Source organism: Macrosteles quadrilineatus, unplaced genomic scaffold, assembly GCF_028750875.1.
Source record: "Macrosteles quadrilineatus isolate MER2022 unplaced genomic scaffold, UCM_ALF_1.0 Scaffold_2__2_contigs__length_208266976, whole genome shotgun sequence".
In the NCBI taxonomy this organism is placed as follows: Eukaryota; Metazoa; Arthropoda; class Insecta; order Hemiptera; family Cicadellidae; genus Macrosteles; species Macrosteles quadrilineatus.
In genome coordinates this window covers 100,042,596-100,058,580 of record NW_026542595.1, presented here as the reverse complement: position 1 = coordinate 100,058,580, position 15,985 = coordinate 100,042,596, and the positions used below count along the sequence as shown (strand labels likewise).

The window sequence follows — 15,985 nt, the reverse complement described above, 5'->3', positions numbered from 1 at the left end:
ATCAATCGTTGCTGAAATTTTTCTTTACTAATTACTAACAGTAGGCTGTGGTTTTATGTTATTTTAAAAACCATTCTTTAATTGAAAAAAAGTTGGTCAAGTAGTAAAGAACCTTAAGTAGCAAAATATTGCTGTAGAAATTATCTCGATACTGAATGTAAATTAAATGTCTTACTACTAGGGAGTTATCTCAACCGGGTAATCTGAAATCTATGAGATGCAGGACCGTAGTTGTTCAGTTGGACATCACGCATCTTTCAAGTAATAAGAAAGTATTCGATAATTGCAGTTAAAAATTGTCTTAAGCAGTTTAATCGCTTGGGTTAAATGTTAGTATTGACTTCACCTAATATGATTCTATCTTTAAGTAATTTTTTAATTTAAGCCAAATAGTGTCCATTTTAAGTTTGTGGGCTTCTACGAGCTTTGTAAAATTGAACCTCTCTAACGCCCACTACCTCTGCCATGTTGCACTAAAAATCACCACACACCTTTTGCTTAAACGTATAATCTGCTACTGATAATGATTCATCAAAGTATTCATGTCAGTAATAAATTGATATGCACAAACTAGCCTATTATGTATTAATTTATTAATATCCAATATAAATTTTATTGTTCTGGATAACTTAACAACCTCCAACTCAACAACTTCTTAGGCCACAAATTGTAGAGTTAGTGAGGCTTTCCTGTAGCTGCTCATATTAGAGCGATGTCTACATTAGCATTAAAGTCAATGCTAGTTAATTAGAACGAAATTTGATTAAATAAAACATTGAACCAGCATTTTAATTTTTCGTCTGGATCGTTATCTAAATTTAAGCAGGTAAGGATGGATTTATACAAATTTAAGCTAAACAGGGAAGAAAAAGTACATATGATTAATGGGGTTCATTTTTTGTTGTTGTTTCGGATTATAACGAATTTTTCTGGTTTGAAAAGAAAAATAAAACCAGTTTTTGTTTTGGCCAGGTAAAATTAAAATATTGGTAATTTTGTTAGGTTATAAGCAGACAAATTATTGAACTGTACATGGGGAATGATATCGTTGTGGGGTAGTACGCACGTGAAAAACCGTATGTCCTGCACAGTTGATAAGATTTTTATATTTTTTACAAGTAACATTGTGATTAACATACACTATATTTAGTTCAGGCATCGTTGATTGCTCCGAAACACTTTAAACGAAAATTGGGTGTGATTAGAATATATATTTTATTTTCAATATTTAAAATAATCCCTAGTGCCTTGAGTAACTTTTTTTCGAAGTGATCTTAAGTTAAACAATCAATGTGAAACCTAAATTTGAAACTAATAAGGTTTGGAAAAACACTTTTAGTCCACGTTGTGTATATTTTCCGTCATGGCTAGATTTTTTTTAGCTATTTAACAATAATAAGCTAACACACAAAATGCTTCAAGCTTGTTTTCCTATTTAAATGTGTTGTTTTTTGGTTGTTTTAAAAATATTACATACGTCAGGTGTTATTCTGCCTACAAAAAAGAAAACCGTTCTGATATTACAGAACTATTCTTACATCCAAATATTTGTACCCTAAGTATCAATAGGTTTTTATTGTACTAAAATATACAATGTAACATGGCAATGAAAAAAATTATATAAAAAAATATTTTTATATGCTTTAGGTTATTTGTTGTGGCTTCCTAGTGAACATTTCTTCTCCATATGTATTAACATAGATTAGTATAACGGTATTAATTAGGTTCTAAGGCTATGTACTGATTTTAACTCGTCCCTAACGCACAGTCTTTGCCTACGGGCCATCCACTTTGTTTAGAGAATGTTCATTTCTGTTAATATTTTCTTCGGCAAAATCAAAAGCTGATATAATCGATTCGTCCGCATTTATTGAAAACAACAGTTTTCGCTTAAGTGCGACAAACATACTACTAATGCACACATATGCACGTAATTGAAAAAAAAGAGATTCACCAATTTTAACTTTACACGGAGAAATATAAATGACTTCGTGAAACACGACGTAGGGTTATCAAAGGCGCACATTAAGCAGCCCAAACCAGTCTGTAAACGCCTTCGTTTAACCTGGGCCACACTAAAGAAACAATCAAGGTTACACCTCGTTTTCGCCGTTTTTACCTCATTTTGTCGGTTTTATTTCCGCCGGCAAGACGTTAAGGGAGAATTACCCTCTCCTTGCCCCATTACCGGAAAATATCTCGCAGCCTTTACGCCCTCCTAATGGGTTCTTTCTTTGAAGACCTGCTTTGAGAAGAATATTTCTTAGAGTAGTGATCGACTATTTCCACGATCGAGACTATTTTTTGTCACGTCTGGAGACAGTAATTGTGGACGGGCGTCTGTGATTGGTCGGCGTTGTTGTGGGGGTGTGGAGGCGGCGCTGGGGGCGGAGCAGTCAGGCGCCGCGACGCCTCAGTAGCCCGTCGGCTGTCGTCGAAGGCACAACTCTCGTCGCTCCTCGTCAAATATTACGCGTAAAGGAAGTTAACTCCAAAATGGCATTGTTGCTACATAAACATTAGGCTTGTCTATCAATTTAAGTAGTAATTATCTGAAATCGTAAGCAATACTACAGTGTTAAATATTTTATAAGCTTTATCTTAGTTTTGTATTTGTAAGGTTGTGATCTGTAAACATGATAAGTTTATTGTACATCGCCGTCATTGTTGGGAGCCTCTTCGCTCTTCAGTTTTACTGTGAGTATATTTATTGCACGTTAAGCCATTAAGAGTACTTTCGCTAACTTAAACATGTATAAACAAACATTTGATAACTGCTTTAAAGTAACATAAAACGATTTAAGTCTGAGCACGATACAATAAGTAGCCAAAATTAAATTTTCACTGATTTAATATGTCAATAATTGTTTGCTTAGTTTATGACCAACTCGAGTGATACATCAAATCCTAAGTCATACTTTGAAAACAACATAATTACAGTCTGTGGATATTTACATGGATTAAATACAAAATATTCTAACCATGTGGAAACAACTTGTGTATGTCTGCAATCTAGTTATTTACACGTCTATCAAATATTTAGTAATAGGGTAAGTTAAAAGGTGGCTAGAGTTGTTCACCAAACATAAAAGTAGTTGTTTATTTTCAATAATGTTTATAGTTAATAAATAATCGTAGAGATATTTTACAACAAGAGAACATTCTATATCCAAAGTCATATCTATTTAATGTTATGTAAAACAGTTACCCCGATTTCTTGTTGTATTTGATTGCGTTAGAACGTGGTCATCAAAAACATTTTTTTTAAATTTATACTCGACGAAAGTTAAAAAAACTATATTGTTTCATACACATTGATAAAGATTAAGAGGACAGAAATTGTTTCCAAATAGCTGTGGGACTAACTACATTATGTTTACGACAACAATGGTCTATTTAACATATTGCATTGAAACTTAAATTAAAATGTCAAAAATACCGGGTTTCCGAAAACGAACTCCCTAGTTTTAAAATGTATTTACTTATTGTACAATATACACATTACAATGACTGATACATTAAATGAAAGGTAATGAAATAATATCCTTTTAACTCTAGTATACTGGATATGCGAACCATTTGTAGCAATGCAGATATCCAAGTTATGTTTACTCATTATTTTTAAACTATTTGTATTATTATTTATTACCAAAACTACGCTCAAGGTCAAACAGGTCTACCAAACTTATTGCTAACGTACGAAACTAAAACTTAAAATTATATTCTAAAGCGCAAAATGATTATTACTCATCAATTTAAACTAATACTACCGTAAAGTATTTTTAAAACTAGTTCTTTAACCTAGGGGTTCTTAACGGACATCCGATAGTTCTAAAACTAGTTAGAACGTCTCTTACATTTTACACATTTATATTTTTGTGTCCTTTGATTTATGATGAAAAGGTATTAACAAGTCATTAAGTTATCTAAAAATAACTAACTCATTTCAATTTTAATTGAGGAATGAATAACCAAACATGGATCTTAAAACATCAATTGCTTCGACTAATAGGAAATTCATCCTTTTTTAAGTTACTTCGCCACCTGCACAATTATTCTGTATAACGTTATTAACTGGTACGCTGAATCTTCAACCACTAATACTCTACTGGCTTTCGTTCACTATTATTAGCACAATATTATAAAACTATACAGACCTACACTTAAGAGTACAGACCGAATCGAATCAAGTATTTCGTATTAAAAAACTTTGATGCATTCGCTCGTGATATACTTATAAAAATACATATTTTATGTTATTAAATTCACAGGTTCAGGGCTTTATACATATGTTGTATAAGTATTTATCTTTTGCGTAAAACGTTTCTAAATTAAAAAAGCTAACATAAATTTGTTATGTTAGTTACGTTATGTAAATAGTTATGTTATGTAGTAGTGATGTTTCTTCTCGAAGAGCGTTAAACCATAATACTGCATTGTTGACAATATGAAATTTGAAAAAGAAAGTTTGTCTGTCCCCAATCCCTTTCTAGTTTAATGTTATGTAATGAACTGTTTTGGTTTAAACATTTTTTTTTATCCTTTATGAACTAAGAACTTCTAAAGAAAGCATGACAGATACCATAAAAATGTTATATTGTATTACTTTGATCAACAAATAAAGTTGACAAAGCTTACTGTTTAAGATGCAAACCCCACGACAAAATAAATAGGGTTGATTAAAAAAATATATGTTATTGGATGTAAATTGACGTTTCTTACCAAGCTGAATAAAATTGTATGTAAAACACTTTTTCTAATAAAAGCGTATATTTACTATGAAATATCCCTATTATACAGGGTGAATAAAAAGTCAAGACCCCCCCCCTTTAATATTTTTCCCATTAAATATACAGAGATATCCTTTTGGTGGTCGTGCAATCTTAGCAGGAAGTTTCATTTTATGATTTTGAAATTTTTGAGTGTCCCCCCAAAAGGGGGGATCTGGGGGGTAACTCAAATATTTTAAATGTAAACCCCCTTCAAGTGACACCTCATTTTGAAGTGATTAGAAAAACTTAAAGAATGGTGAAAACTAGAGGTCATTATCTCTTTTCTATCCAAAATGGTAGCCCGTCAAATGTTGTAGAAAATCAATGGTAAAATTGGTTCGTAATAGTAATATTGGCTACCATTTTGGCTAGAAAAGAGATAGCGACCTCTAGTTTTCACCATTCTTTAAGTTTTTGTAAACACTTCAAAACAAAGTATAAAAAAATGGGGGTTTACGTTTAAAATTTTTAAGTGTCCCCCCAAAAGGGGGGATTTGGGGGGCAACTAAAATCTTTTCAATGTAAACCCCCATCAAGTGACACCTCATTTTGAAGAGGTTACAAAAACTTAAAGAATGGGGAAAACCAGAGTTCGCTATCTCTTCTCTATCCAAAATGGTAGCCAATATTACCATTACGAACCAATTTTACCATTGATTTTCTACAACATTTAACGGGCTACCATTTTAGATAGAGAAGAGATAGCGACCTCTAGTTTTCACCATTCTTTAAGTTTTTGTAAACCCTTCACAATGAGGTGCCACTTGAAGGGGCTTTACATATAAAATGTTTGAGTTACCCCCCAAATCCCCCCTTTTGGGGGGACACTCAAAAGTTTCAAAATCATAAAATAAAACTTCCTGCTAAGATTGCACGACCACCAAAAGGATATCTCTGTATATTTAATGGGAAAAATATTAGAGGGGGGGGGGTCTTGACTTTTTATTCACCATGAAAATGTGAGTTTACTACTACGGATGTTTTTGCAAGAAAATTAAATCAAACCAGGTTTTAAAAGTTACCTTGAAATAGTAAACTTATTTTCAATAGGAATAAATAATTAAAATTCCTCATGGCAATAAAGACTCCTGCACCATTTTTAGTGTTTTAACTACAGAACATTAATTTAGTAAAACGCTAAAATTTACTATGACAATAATAATGATTTATAATCCTGAAAGTGTAATAAGCCTTTAATTTTCAATTGAATATTTTTAAATACAGTGTTTGAGTAAGAGTTATTCTTCTGAATACCTACGTACTCTCTCCTAATTTATCCTGATCATAAAATATTGCAATAGATTAATTCGTTGTAAACAAATAAAGAGATAATATTGTTTTTGGAACAATACGTACAGTAAAACTTACTTTATTAAATAGTACTATATTTTTTTAAGTAAAAAAAATCTACAATACCCAAAAACTACAAATAATTGAAATTTGTATAAACACTAAAAAGTACTTATTTAAGTTTAGAACTTCAAGTTTATTAATTATAAATAGGCAAGCTTTAATTATTCGCAAAATTTAGGAATGTTACAGATAATGAAAGGTTAACGATTTTAATACAAACTGTATAATATGTAATCAAATAATAGGACACTAGATGATAGATAAAACTGTTTTATATTTTACTTTAATTGGATAAGAAATGAGTTATCATAGTTAATTTCATTTTATGAATGCAATTTTCTTAATTTTTTATTTCCTTGATCTGTGTAATGATTTATTTTATTTAACCAAATCATTTTTAGAATGCTTGCTATTTTAAATTTTTATCAACGAATAAACATTGAATAACACATTTATTTATTTCAATGCAAATACTGTATGATGACTAAACAAACAATTAAAATTAAAATAAAATAAAAATATAAAATAAATGTAATATAAATACATGCATAGGAAAATGAAGATATAGAAGTTACTTTATTTTCCAGCGAGAACCAACTTGATATCACTGTCTCCTGAGGTAGGAGTTTGCCTGGATAAAGGACAATCAGCTGGTAATAGGCTTACAAGGGCTCCTTCCTGGATACGTTTATTCTACCTTGGAAATATATTGTCCTATATCGATCACCGAAAATAAAACGAAATTTATTCTCATTATGATACAAAAACAAACAAATAATATCAGATTTTTTGACCTCATCGTAACATTTGAAAAACATTAATGTTCATCTGAGTCATTCAAAACATTATTATTATTATTCGCCTTGAACTGCTTGTACAAGATTTTGTTTAGAGTAGTTAGTTACAACGAAAAAACTGCTAATAGTGTCAAAGCTTTCAAGTGACATTTTTTGTTATAAAAGTTTATAGAATGTATGTAGTAAAAGTTTAAACAGTAGTTTACACTATGTGAACTTAATAACTATTTTTAATACGTGGAAATGAAGGATGAATATGTTCGTTGTACAACTGAATTTAAAAACACCAACAAAAAACATTATTGTATGATTAGAATAACTAGAACTCATTATCTCACTTCTGGGATATTGATTTATATGAATGTTTTGTACGTGTTACCTTACAATGTACTTATTCGTCGACCACTCGCTTAAGGGTTTTAAGTATTTTAAGCGAAAGGCGGTACTGTTATTTTATTATAATTTAATAAATATACAAACAAAAAATGTAGGCCTTAAATTGACCAGCGACACACTATTGATCTAAACACTAAACTCTCTCAAACTTGCTTCGTTCTTGTAATTATTTAATTAATTACAACAAATATAATACACGCAAAACCGTAATTAAAAATACAACTTGGATACATACAACTTGGGGATATATAACACGGATGTTAATTAACCATGAAATGAAAGCTAAATTAAATTCGAAATCCAGACAAAAACTGGTAACAAAGAGAGTGTTAAGTTGCGTGGAAAACCAAAACCACCGCATTAAATAAAACACCTCACTCGCACCGACGCCAGCGGGCCACTGACAATTTACAAATGACTCAAATCACAATCCGCTTTCAGTGTTATGGAAACAGGTGTATTAAACAAATGAAATTGTTTCCTCGACCCGGGAGAATACATTTTTACTGGCTCGAACATACATCTCTGTCAAATGAATGAATTATGACATTTTGAATTTTAACCTAGTTGATAACTTGCATGAATTGTCAATAATGCGTTTAGCTTTTAATGTATTAAGTTCTCCGGCACAAAGTATGTACCCTTGCATGAGACGCATATAATGTATTTTATTTTTACTGGTCATAATGAACACCTAATACAGGGTGAGGCAGTGAGAGCACTCCAATTTTCTTTCGTTGTCGCACTAAAAGTAAAGCAAAAGGAATGAGCCATCCGTGCTTAAAACATCCATTAAACTATGCCATTTTAGTAAATATTATGCCTGAGGCTATTTACACTGAGATTTTGATGTGGAAACATATTTTTAAAATAGTGATTCCTGTGCAAAAACCCAGAGATTATTTGGACCACATTCCATTCTTGGTCAACATGGCGCTCTTCCAGATTGGAAAGCATTGGTGAACTGGGTAAAACTATTTAGGATAAATGCTTGGACCTTTATTTATCCTAAATAAAGGATAAAATAAAGTCATATAAACTTTAAATTTAGTATAAATGTGTACCAGCATGATCGGAATATGGGAACGGGGTATCATAGGTAAAAATATGTTGTTCCCATTTTAACCTCGGAAACAGAACATTTTACGATCTCGTTCTCAACTTTTTTCAGAACTTCGAATATTTTTTAATATGGAAGCGTTGTTGTACCCCTAATAAATACAGAGACAATTAAAAAAAAATTAATTTAAAATATCCATGTTATTCTTATGGAGGAATCAAAACTGTGGTGCAGTAGTTTGCTTGTTTAAGGAAACATTTTTATGCAACGTTACACATTTTTTTTATTTCATAACCAAGCTTTTAACATTCTAAGAACAAAAACAAAACCTTCCTTAAAGCGAGAACTCTTTCCAAACTCGCCCCAAGCATCCTTTAATATTAATGTTATTTAAATAAAAAATAAATCTGACAGTTTTATGGGGAAAACTACAGAAAATCCAAACAGGTAATTGCAAGTTTGCTTAGTCTGCAGGTTTGCTGTGGTAGGGTTCTTTTAATTCTTAACCAAGATAATTTAAGATATAAAATTATAATTTCTACTGTAGTATAAGCTTTTGTAGTAAAGGGATAGTTTCCATACAATAAAAGCTCTCCTCGAGACATTTTTAATTGTTATTTACACTGGTGGATCTACAGCTCAGGCGGGCTCCAAATGATTAATAACTAAGTTATAGGTGATTAGAACGATTTGAACCCGGAGCCCCAAGATATAATTCCCTCGTAAGATCAACTCACTCCGTATGAGTAACCTGTAAGCATAACGTTACTGTTCAACCCATATAGTAAACTGACAAAAAACGACCAAATGACGTTTTTGTGGAGTACAATTTGTTATTTAAAGAGCTCTTTATTTTACTAGAAATGTGTTCTAAATGTGCAAAAAGATGTTCATAGTTTAGTACTATTGTTTTACGTGTTATGAAGAGTTTTATGTCGGTTTTCTCACAAAAAGTTCAAGAGGTTTGTACATTCACATGGCTTTGTGCAAGTTTACTCAGTAGTAGTGCAAAAAGGTTCATTAATTTATATATATATATTTTTTTAAGTTATTTAAGAACTGTTCAAAATCTTTGTTTCAAGATGTTAACATACTACTTAAGTTTTATCGATAAATGATCTGTATTAATACAGAAATTATCAAATTAATTTTGAAAACTTTGATTCGCAAAAATGTATAAGGTATCTAGTTTTTTTTCCAAAGAGTAAATTCCTTTTGTTTTGCAGTAGATAATAAATTTAATGAGTTGCAATTTATAACTTATCTAAACCTGATTCCGAATTTCCACTTTAGGAAAGTGCCCAATCAAAAGTCATATTCATAGTCAAAATTTCAATTTTATAATTATATTTTATTTGAAAGATTTTAGATTATGTGGGTAGTACGCCATACACTAGTTAACACGATGTCAAGTCCTTAAAATGTTATTTAGATTTTTTTATTATATAAATGAGCATAATTACAACGTGGTTGTTATTAGTACAGATACCTCAAGCAATAACTGCATTTATAAATCTAAAGGAAGAGAGCCTTGAAATAAAAACATTGTGAGATGGATCCCTTCCTCCATCTAGATTTGATTCTATTTTGCAAGTAATCTATAACGTATGAATTTTTCTATACTGTATAACTAACATAAGTTTTTTAGTACTTACTAACGGGCATATTAAACAAGTTCCTAAAGCAACAAACAACTTTTAAATATGTCCAGCAACATGTATAGCTTATGCATTAATTTATGTTCCATTTGTACAGAAGCTTGAAATAATTTCATATTTTACAATATACCCGATCAGAGTGAAATTCTCTAAAAACCTCAGGCTATTAACTCTGATTGATCTAGGACGATTTATTTCTATAGGTAAAACAAACGTAGCGAGGAAGGAGCCCTTGTAAGCCTATTATCAGCTGATTGTCCTTCGGAGAGTTAACTCCTACCTCAGGAGACAATGATATCAAGTTGGTACTCGCTGGAATATAATGTAACTTACTTACCTATATTCGCCCATAAATTTTAACTATAACTATAACTTTCCTATTAAATGGCGACCATACAAAACAGGTATTTTTAGCCAAGTTTATATGCAACACCTCAGAATATAGACTTTATCATCTGTCAAAACGGACTAACCCCGCAAAAGTACATTTTTAGGAGTGTAAAAAAAGGGGTTTCCAAGGATATACCTTCCTGGCCATTGCTTTAAAAATAGTTCGTTATGAAGAATTTTAAAGTAAATTTAATGTATTTTTTAATAGTTTATATTGAAATAGTTCCAAATCGGTTGGATTACAGAGAATGATACAGTTAATTAAACACTCTTGAGTACCTTCAGCTGAAGTTCCGTCTTGGGTCCACTCCATGCCATCCCCATTAGTTTGTTGAGCCATCTTTTAAGTGAAAAGCCCCACATCTACACAAACCACCAGTTGTAAAAGGATTTCTCACATCAAAATAAAAATGTCACACATTAATTAAATACACAGTAGGGTTAACGTTTATTTAAAAGAAGGGTTCTATTTTTGTCAGTTTAATGCCTATGGATGTTGTTTAAAAACAAAACACAAGAATTATAATTGATTTTCTTCCGTGTTTGTTGTTTCAACATATCGACTTCTACTTTTAAGATAATATGGAATGCCTTTAAATTGACGAAGTCTACTGGAGTTTGCTTCCTCTGCCATAAGGCCCTCACTAGACTCCAAAGCTCTCTGGCCAGGGTTGGCCAGGTCTAGGCTGCTTGTTTTAGTAAGGCCTCCGTGTGGCAGAGGCATTGTACTGTAGAATTTATCCAGAAGCGGTATTTTGGGTTGATCAAACCTTCTGCATCCAGGCCTGATTTCCTACATAAATCCACCAGTTGTAAACGAATTCCTCACGTCAAACAACCACCAATTCGAATGTTTTAATTTCAGTAATCATTAAATTTAAATTTTTTTTGTTAAGTTTTTTGTTTTTTTTTTTCATTCAAAATGCCAAAAAATTTATGAGGCAAATGAACTTTAAATTTTTCTAATTCAACAATAATTGTGAATCCATATTTATCTTTAACTTTTTCAAATTTCTCAATCTTATATTTTGTATTCAATTTAAACTATAACTAAAACTTTCTTATTAAATGACGACCATACAAAGTAGGTATTCTTAGCCAAGTTTATATGCATTACCCCAGAATATAGACTTGCCTTTAGTGAGAAGCAGTTAGTCGGATCATCTCGCCTCTGCCACAAGGCCCTCATGATTGTGGCCAGCTCTCGGCCCATCTCGCCGTTGATGACAGATTCCTTAATCAAGAGGGCCTCTGTATGGCAGAGGCATTGTATAGTTGCATTCATCCAGCACAGTTTTTTGGGGTTTATTAACCCCCTGCATCCCTTGTGGCATAATGTAGGCTCTGTCTCCTACACAAATGCACCAGTTGTAAACGAATTCCTCACATCACAATAAAAAAGTCACACACTAAAAAAATACACAGTAGGGTTAACATAATTGGAGACAAAACAAGTTAAAAGTATATTTAAAAGAAGAGTTCTATTTTGTCAGTTTTATGCTAATGGATGTTGTTTAAAAACAAAACACAAAAATTATAATTGATTTTCTTCCTTGTTTGTTATTTCAACATATTGACTTCTACTTTAAGACAAATTTCAAACCAATTTAAATACACGTTTTTAGCACTTAAAATATTTTTTTTAATTTTGTTGTGAAATATACTGACGAAAGACTTAGATAGAGGTCCATGAAAATTCCAGCTACGATGTGTTTTATCTATTGATTCGATTCAGTAAAGCTAATCAGGGTGGTGTTGGTTGATGTGCCCTGCCTGAAATCGTGTTGTCCTGGGCGGAAGAGATTATTGTCATTTTTACCAATCTTTAAAATTGAAACTAAGGTTAATGGTTTTGAAAACTGTTACCACTTTTGAAATTTTGAGTTCATCTGGAGAAATTCCTTACATGAAAGAATCATTTACTAAATGAGTTAAGGGTTTGATGAGTGATCCATAGCAAACGTCATTACTTTGACAGGGACCCCATCATAGCCACTAGACCACTTATTATTTTTTTTACGCACACCAACATAGTATGTCCGTATTTCTTAGATTAGAATTCCTCAATTTTGGCAGAAAATGTATAATTTGAGCTACAATGAACATTTTGGATCATTGTAGAAGCTTTCGTTTACTTGAAATGCTACCATGATCTTCAGCACATGCAGTGATATCACCGAGATCTGCAGTGTCTGACGATGTCACCGTGATGGTTTTTAGTGATTGCAGTTAATGAGGTCGCCCGAAGCATTGCACCACGTGCACTCCTGCCGAGTCTTTAATATAGATAGTACAGTAAATCGATTTCTCCGGACTCTGGCTTTTATACGCGCCGCAACAATGAAAACAATTTACGTACATTATGGTTCTTGTATTTGAATTTGCCGCTTTGTAATTTAGAACATATTTAACGTTTAACATAAAACCAATATTGACTGGGCTATAAACCTAATGATATTTAAATATATTTAATTGAAAATCAATTTGGACAAATGGAAATTCGATTAGTTATTCTCGTATGTAGGCCTATATTTACCTTCGAATTGATTTCTTTTTGATTCCTGATTTTTCCTGGTTTGATTTCTGTTTTCTGGTTTTGTAGTAGACTGTAACAGAAACAGAGTTAGTAATTAAATACGGCCTTCATATGGTGACCATTAGTATGGTAAGCTGCAAGACTTGCTACAACTGCTCGCACTGTGTGGCTTTGTTTGAGTTAGGTTGTGTGTGTTAGGTTCTTCGTGTGTTTCTTAAATTTGGGGTTATTAGTCGTGTTTGTGTTTTCTTGCTGTTGTTTGTTCTTTGTGTGTTTATTACATTTGGGGTTATTGGTGGTTTTTGTGTTTTCTTAGGTTGTTTGGTTGTCTTTGTCTGTGTGGATGTGGGTATGTGACGAATGTAGTGTCGCTGGTGGAGATTCCGATGGCAAGTTTTTTCCATGTCCTCTGTTGGGTTGGAGTTTTCACTGCACGATGATACCTCAGTATAACAGTATAGCAGATGATAACATTACTTCTATCAAAATCTCAGTGTTTTGTGATTTGTGTTTAATCTCGTATTGGTTTTGTGAGCTACGGGTTTTGTTTGGTTTGTATCTTTTGGGTGTGTTTTAAAACTATGTGTTAGTCTGATGTGTATTTGCTAAGTTCACGTTCTAGGTTTACCTTTTAAGGAAGTCAACTTCATTTTGAAGTTGTCTTGTTCTATTTGAAGTTGTCTTGTTCTATTTGAAGTTTTACGATCTTTTCTTAACCAGGTAGAGAGTGCTTTAAACTGAAACAGATGGTTACTGGTTAGATGGTTACTGAAACATTAGAGTATTTATTAACTGTAAGAGCAAGAGTAAGAGCAATGTAGCCGATAAAATAAATATATAGGCTATTCAGAAGTATGTTTAATATTATTCTTATGATTATTATTATGGTGAAAAATGTATTATAGTCTTACCATAGACTAACCAGTTCAAGTAAACTTTACATCACATTGTAAATGTTGAAGCTCGTTTTTTAGTTTACGTCCGGTGACGCAGATCGCTAGTGTCGTCGAAATTGTGTTTCTATTATTTTATAGTTGATTTTCATGATTGGTTTTCTACTGTTTGGTTACCTATATCACTAGGAGACGGTTATATATATAACTAGGTTATATAACTAGGTATATAACTATGTTATATAACTTATATAACTAGGTTATATAACTTATATAACTAGGTTATATAACTAATGTTATTAGTTATGATTAAAACGTTTTATTTGGTTAAACGAGGTTTTAAATGACTAAAAACAAGAAACAAATTGTAAACAAAACACGACCTCTACAGATAGTGCACCGGACAGAACTAACAATAAAATTGTCTTCACCTGATCTATAAGGATGAGAAATGTACTAATATAAGGGAGGATGTTTTATCTATTGTCTTCTTACTTAAATAGTAGTTTATTGGGATGCAAAAAGATACTGTACATTTAATGTGGATCTTTTACAGGTTATGAAATATCTATTTTCGTAGTTGGTCATTTGTTTCTTTTATTCGAATTAATACCATTTTGTGAACTTCTGCAAATAAAATTATTAAGTTCGTATTTTGTATACTGGGTTGGAGTTTTCACTGCACGATGATACCTCAGTATAACAGTATAGCAGATGATAACATTACTTCTATCAAAATCTCAGTGTTTTGTGATTTGTGTTTAATCTCGTATTGGTTTTGTGAGCTACGGGTTTTGTTTGGTTTGTATCTTTTGGGTGTGTTTTAAAACTATGCGTTAGTCTGATGTGTATTTGCTAAGTTCGCGCTCTAGGTTTAACTTTTCAAGTTGGAAATTTCTTTTTACAGTCTTTTTACAGTCTTTTTACTTCATTTTTCAGTTTTGTTTCTCTTGCCTTTCTTGTCATGGAAACACCACCAAAAAGTATTTGAAACTGAAACAGATGGTTACCAAACATTAGAGTATTTATTAACTGTGTCTTTGTGATGGCGTGAGGTTCTGAAACGCACCACAAGAATAGCATTCAGCCAGACAGACGAGGGCGTGAGACGTTTTGTTTCAAATGACTTAACGGAGAATATGGGAGCTGGTTGAGGAGCATTCGAAGGGTCATGAGCAGCGGCGTAACTAGAACATGGCTTTGGAGGGAATGGATGAGCTCTAAGTTTGTACTCATCCTGGGCCCCGGGGGGTCTGTGGTGTAAAGAGGGGGACCCAATAAATTATATCACGAATCGTTACAATATCAGTTAACGAGTTCCATAGGTAAAAAAACGAAAGTTTATTTCTGCTTTCAAAATAAACTTGCATTTTTATGTCTTCGCTATGATTTCACTCCACTGTAAGAGCCAAAATGGTTTCATAGTTAAACAATCATCGTAACTATTGTATAAAGCGTAGAGACCAACGCCCAAGATAATAGGTCTGGGTCACGTCAATGGGAAATGGTGGCCAGTGAGGATTTCTTTAGTGTAAGTATTTTTTATCGTTATTTTTTAAGTATTATAATATCTTTGGTATCAATTCGGAACGCTATTATTATTAAGGTGTTTAACTTCTCTTGTTAAATATGTAAATCAAAATGTTTAAAGTCAAAACGCCGAATCTTGGCACTACAATGTAACCACTGATTATGTTACGTTATTACTACCACTATAATGTTTAAAAATTATGTATATGTATATTTTTTATTCATACATTTATCTAAACGACGATGGCCTATACATTTTTGTAATGTTTTCGGCAATAAATGTTTCTGATTTCTGAAACCCTGCTGTCAAGTTACTTTTTACTTAGCAGGGCCACTGTAATGTAACATTCGTCTGAGAGAAAAAACGGCCAGAAATCGTATAAAATTAGAGTTTTGTAAATATTAAGGACTAAGAAGATGTATTTTTGCGTGTTCATCAACTGGTGTTACTATATTTTAGTATTTCCTAGTGTCAGTGAAATATGTTAAAAAAGTGAAAATAATAAGTAATTACGTTAAAATAGAAAAAATAATTATTCGTTTAGCACATCATACAGGAATGTCGATTGTTAATATGTTTTTACTGGGTCCTAGTGCTAC

The 15,985-nt window shown here is 32.1% G+C and overlaps 1 protein-coding gene across 2 annotated transcripts in view; it reads left to right on the top strand.

Annotated features, from left to right (window-relative positions):
- The first annotated feature begins 2,459 nt into the window (after positions 1-2,459).
- LOC128987825 (carbonic anhydrase-related protein 10-like) overlaps positions 2,460-15,985 on the top strand; it is a 226,141-nt gene continuing 212,615 nt past the window's right edge. For both annotated transcript variants that reach the window (XM_054408858.1, XM_054408857.1), the window contains exon 1: positions 2,460-2,697. In XM_054408858.1, the coding sequence (XP_054264833.1) occupies positions 2,637-2,697 (61 nt within the window). In that variant the 5' untranslated portion in view covers positions 2,460-2,636. The remainder of the gene's footprint in view (positions 2,698-15,985) is intronic.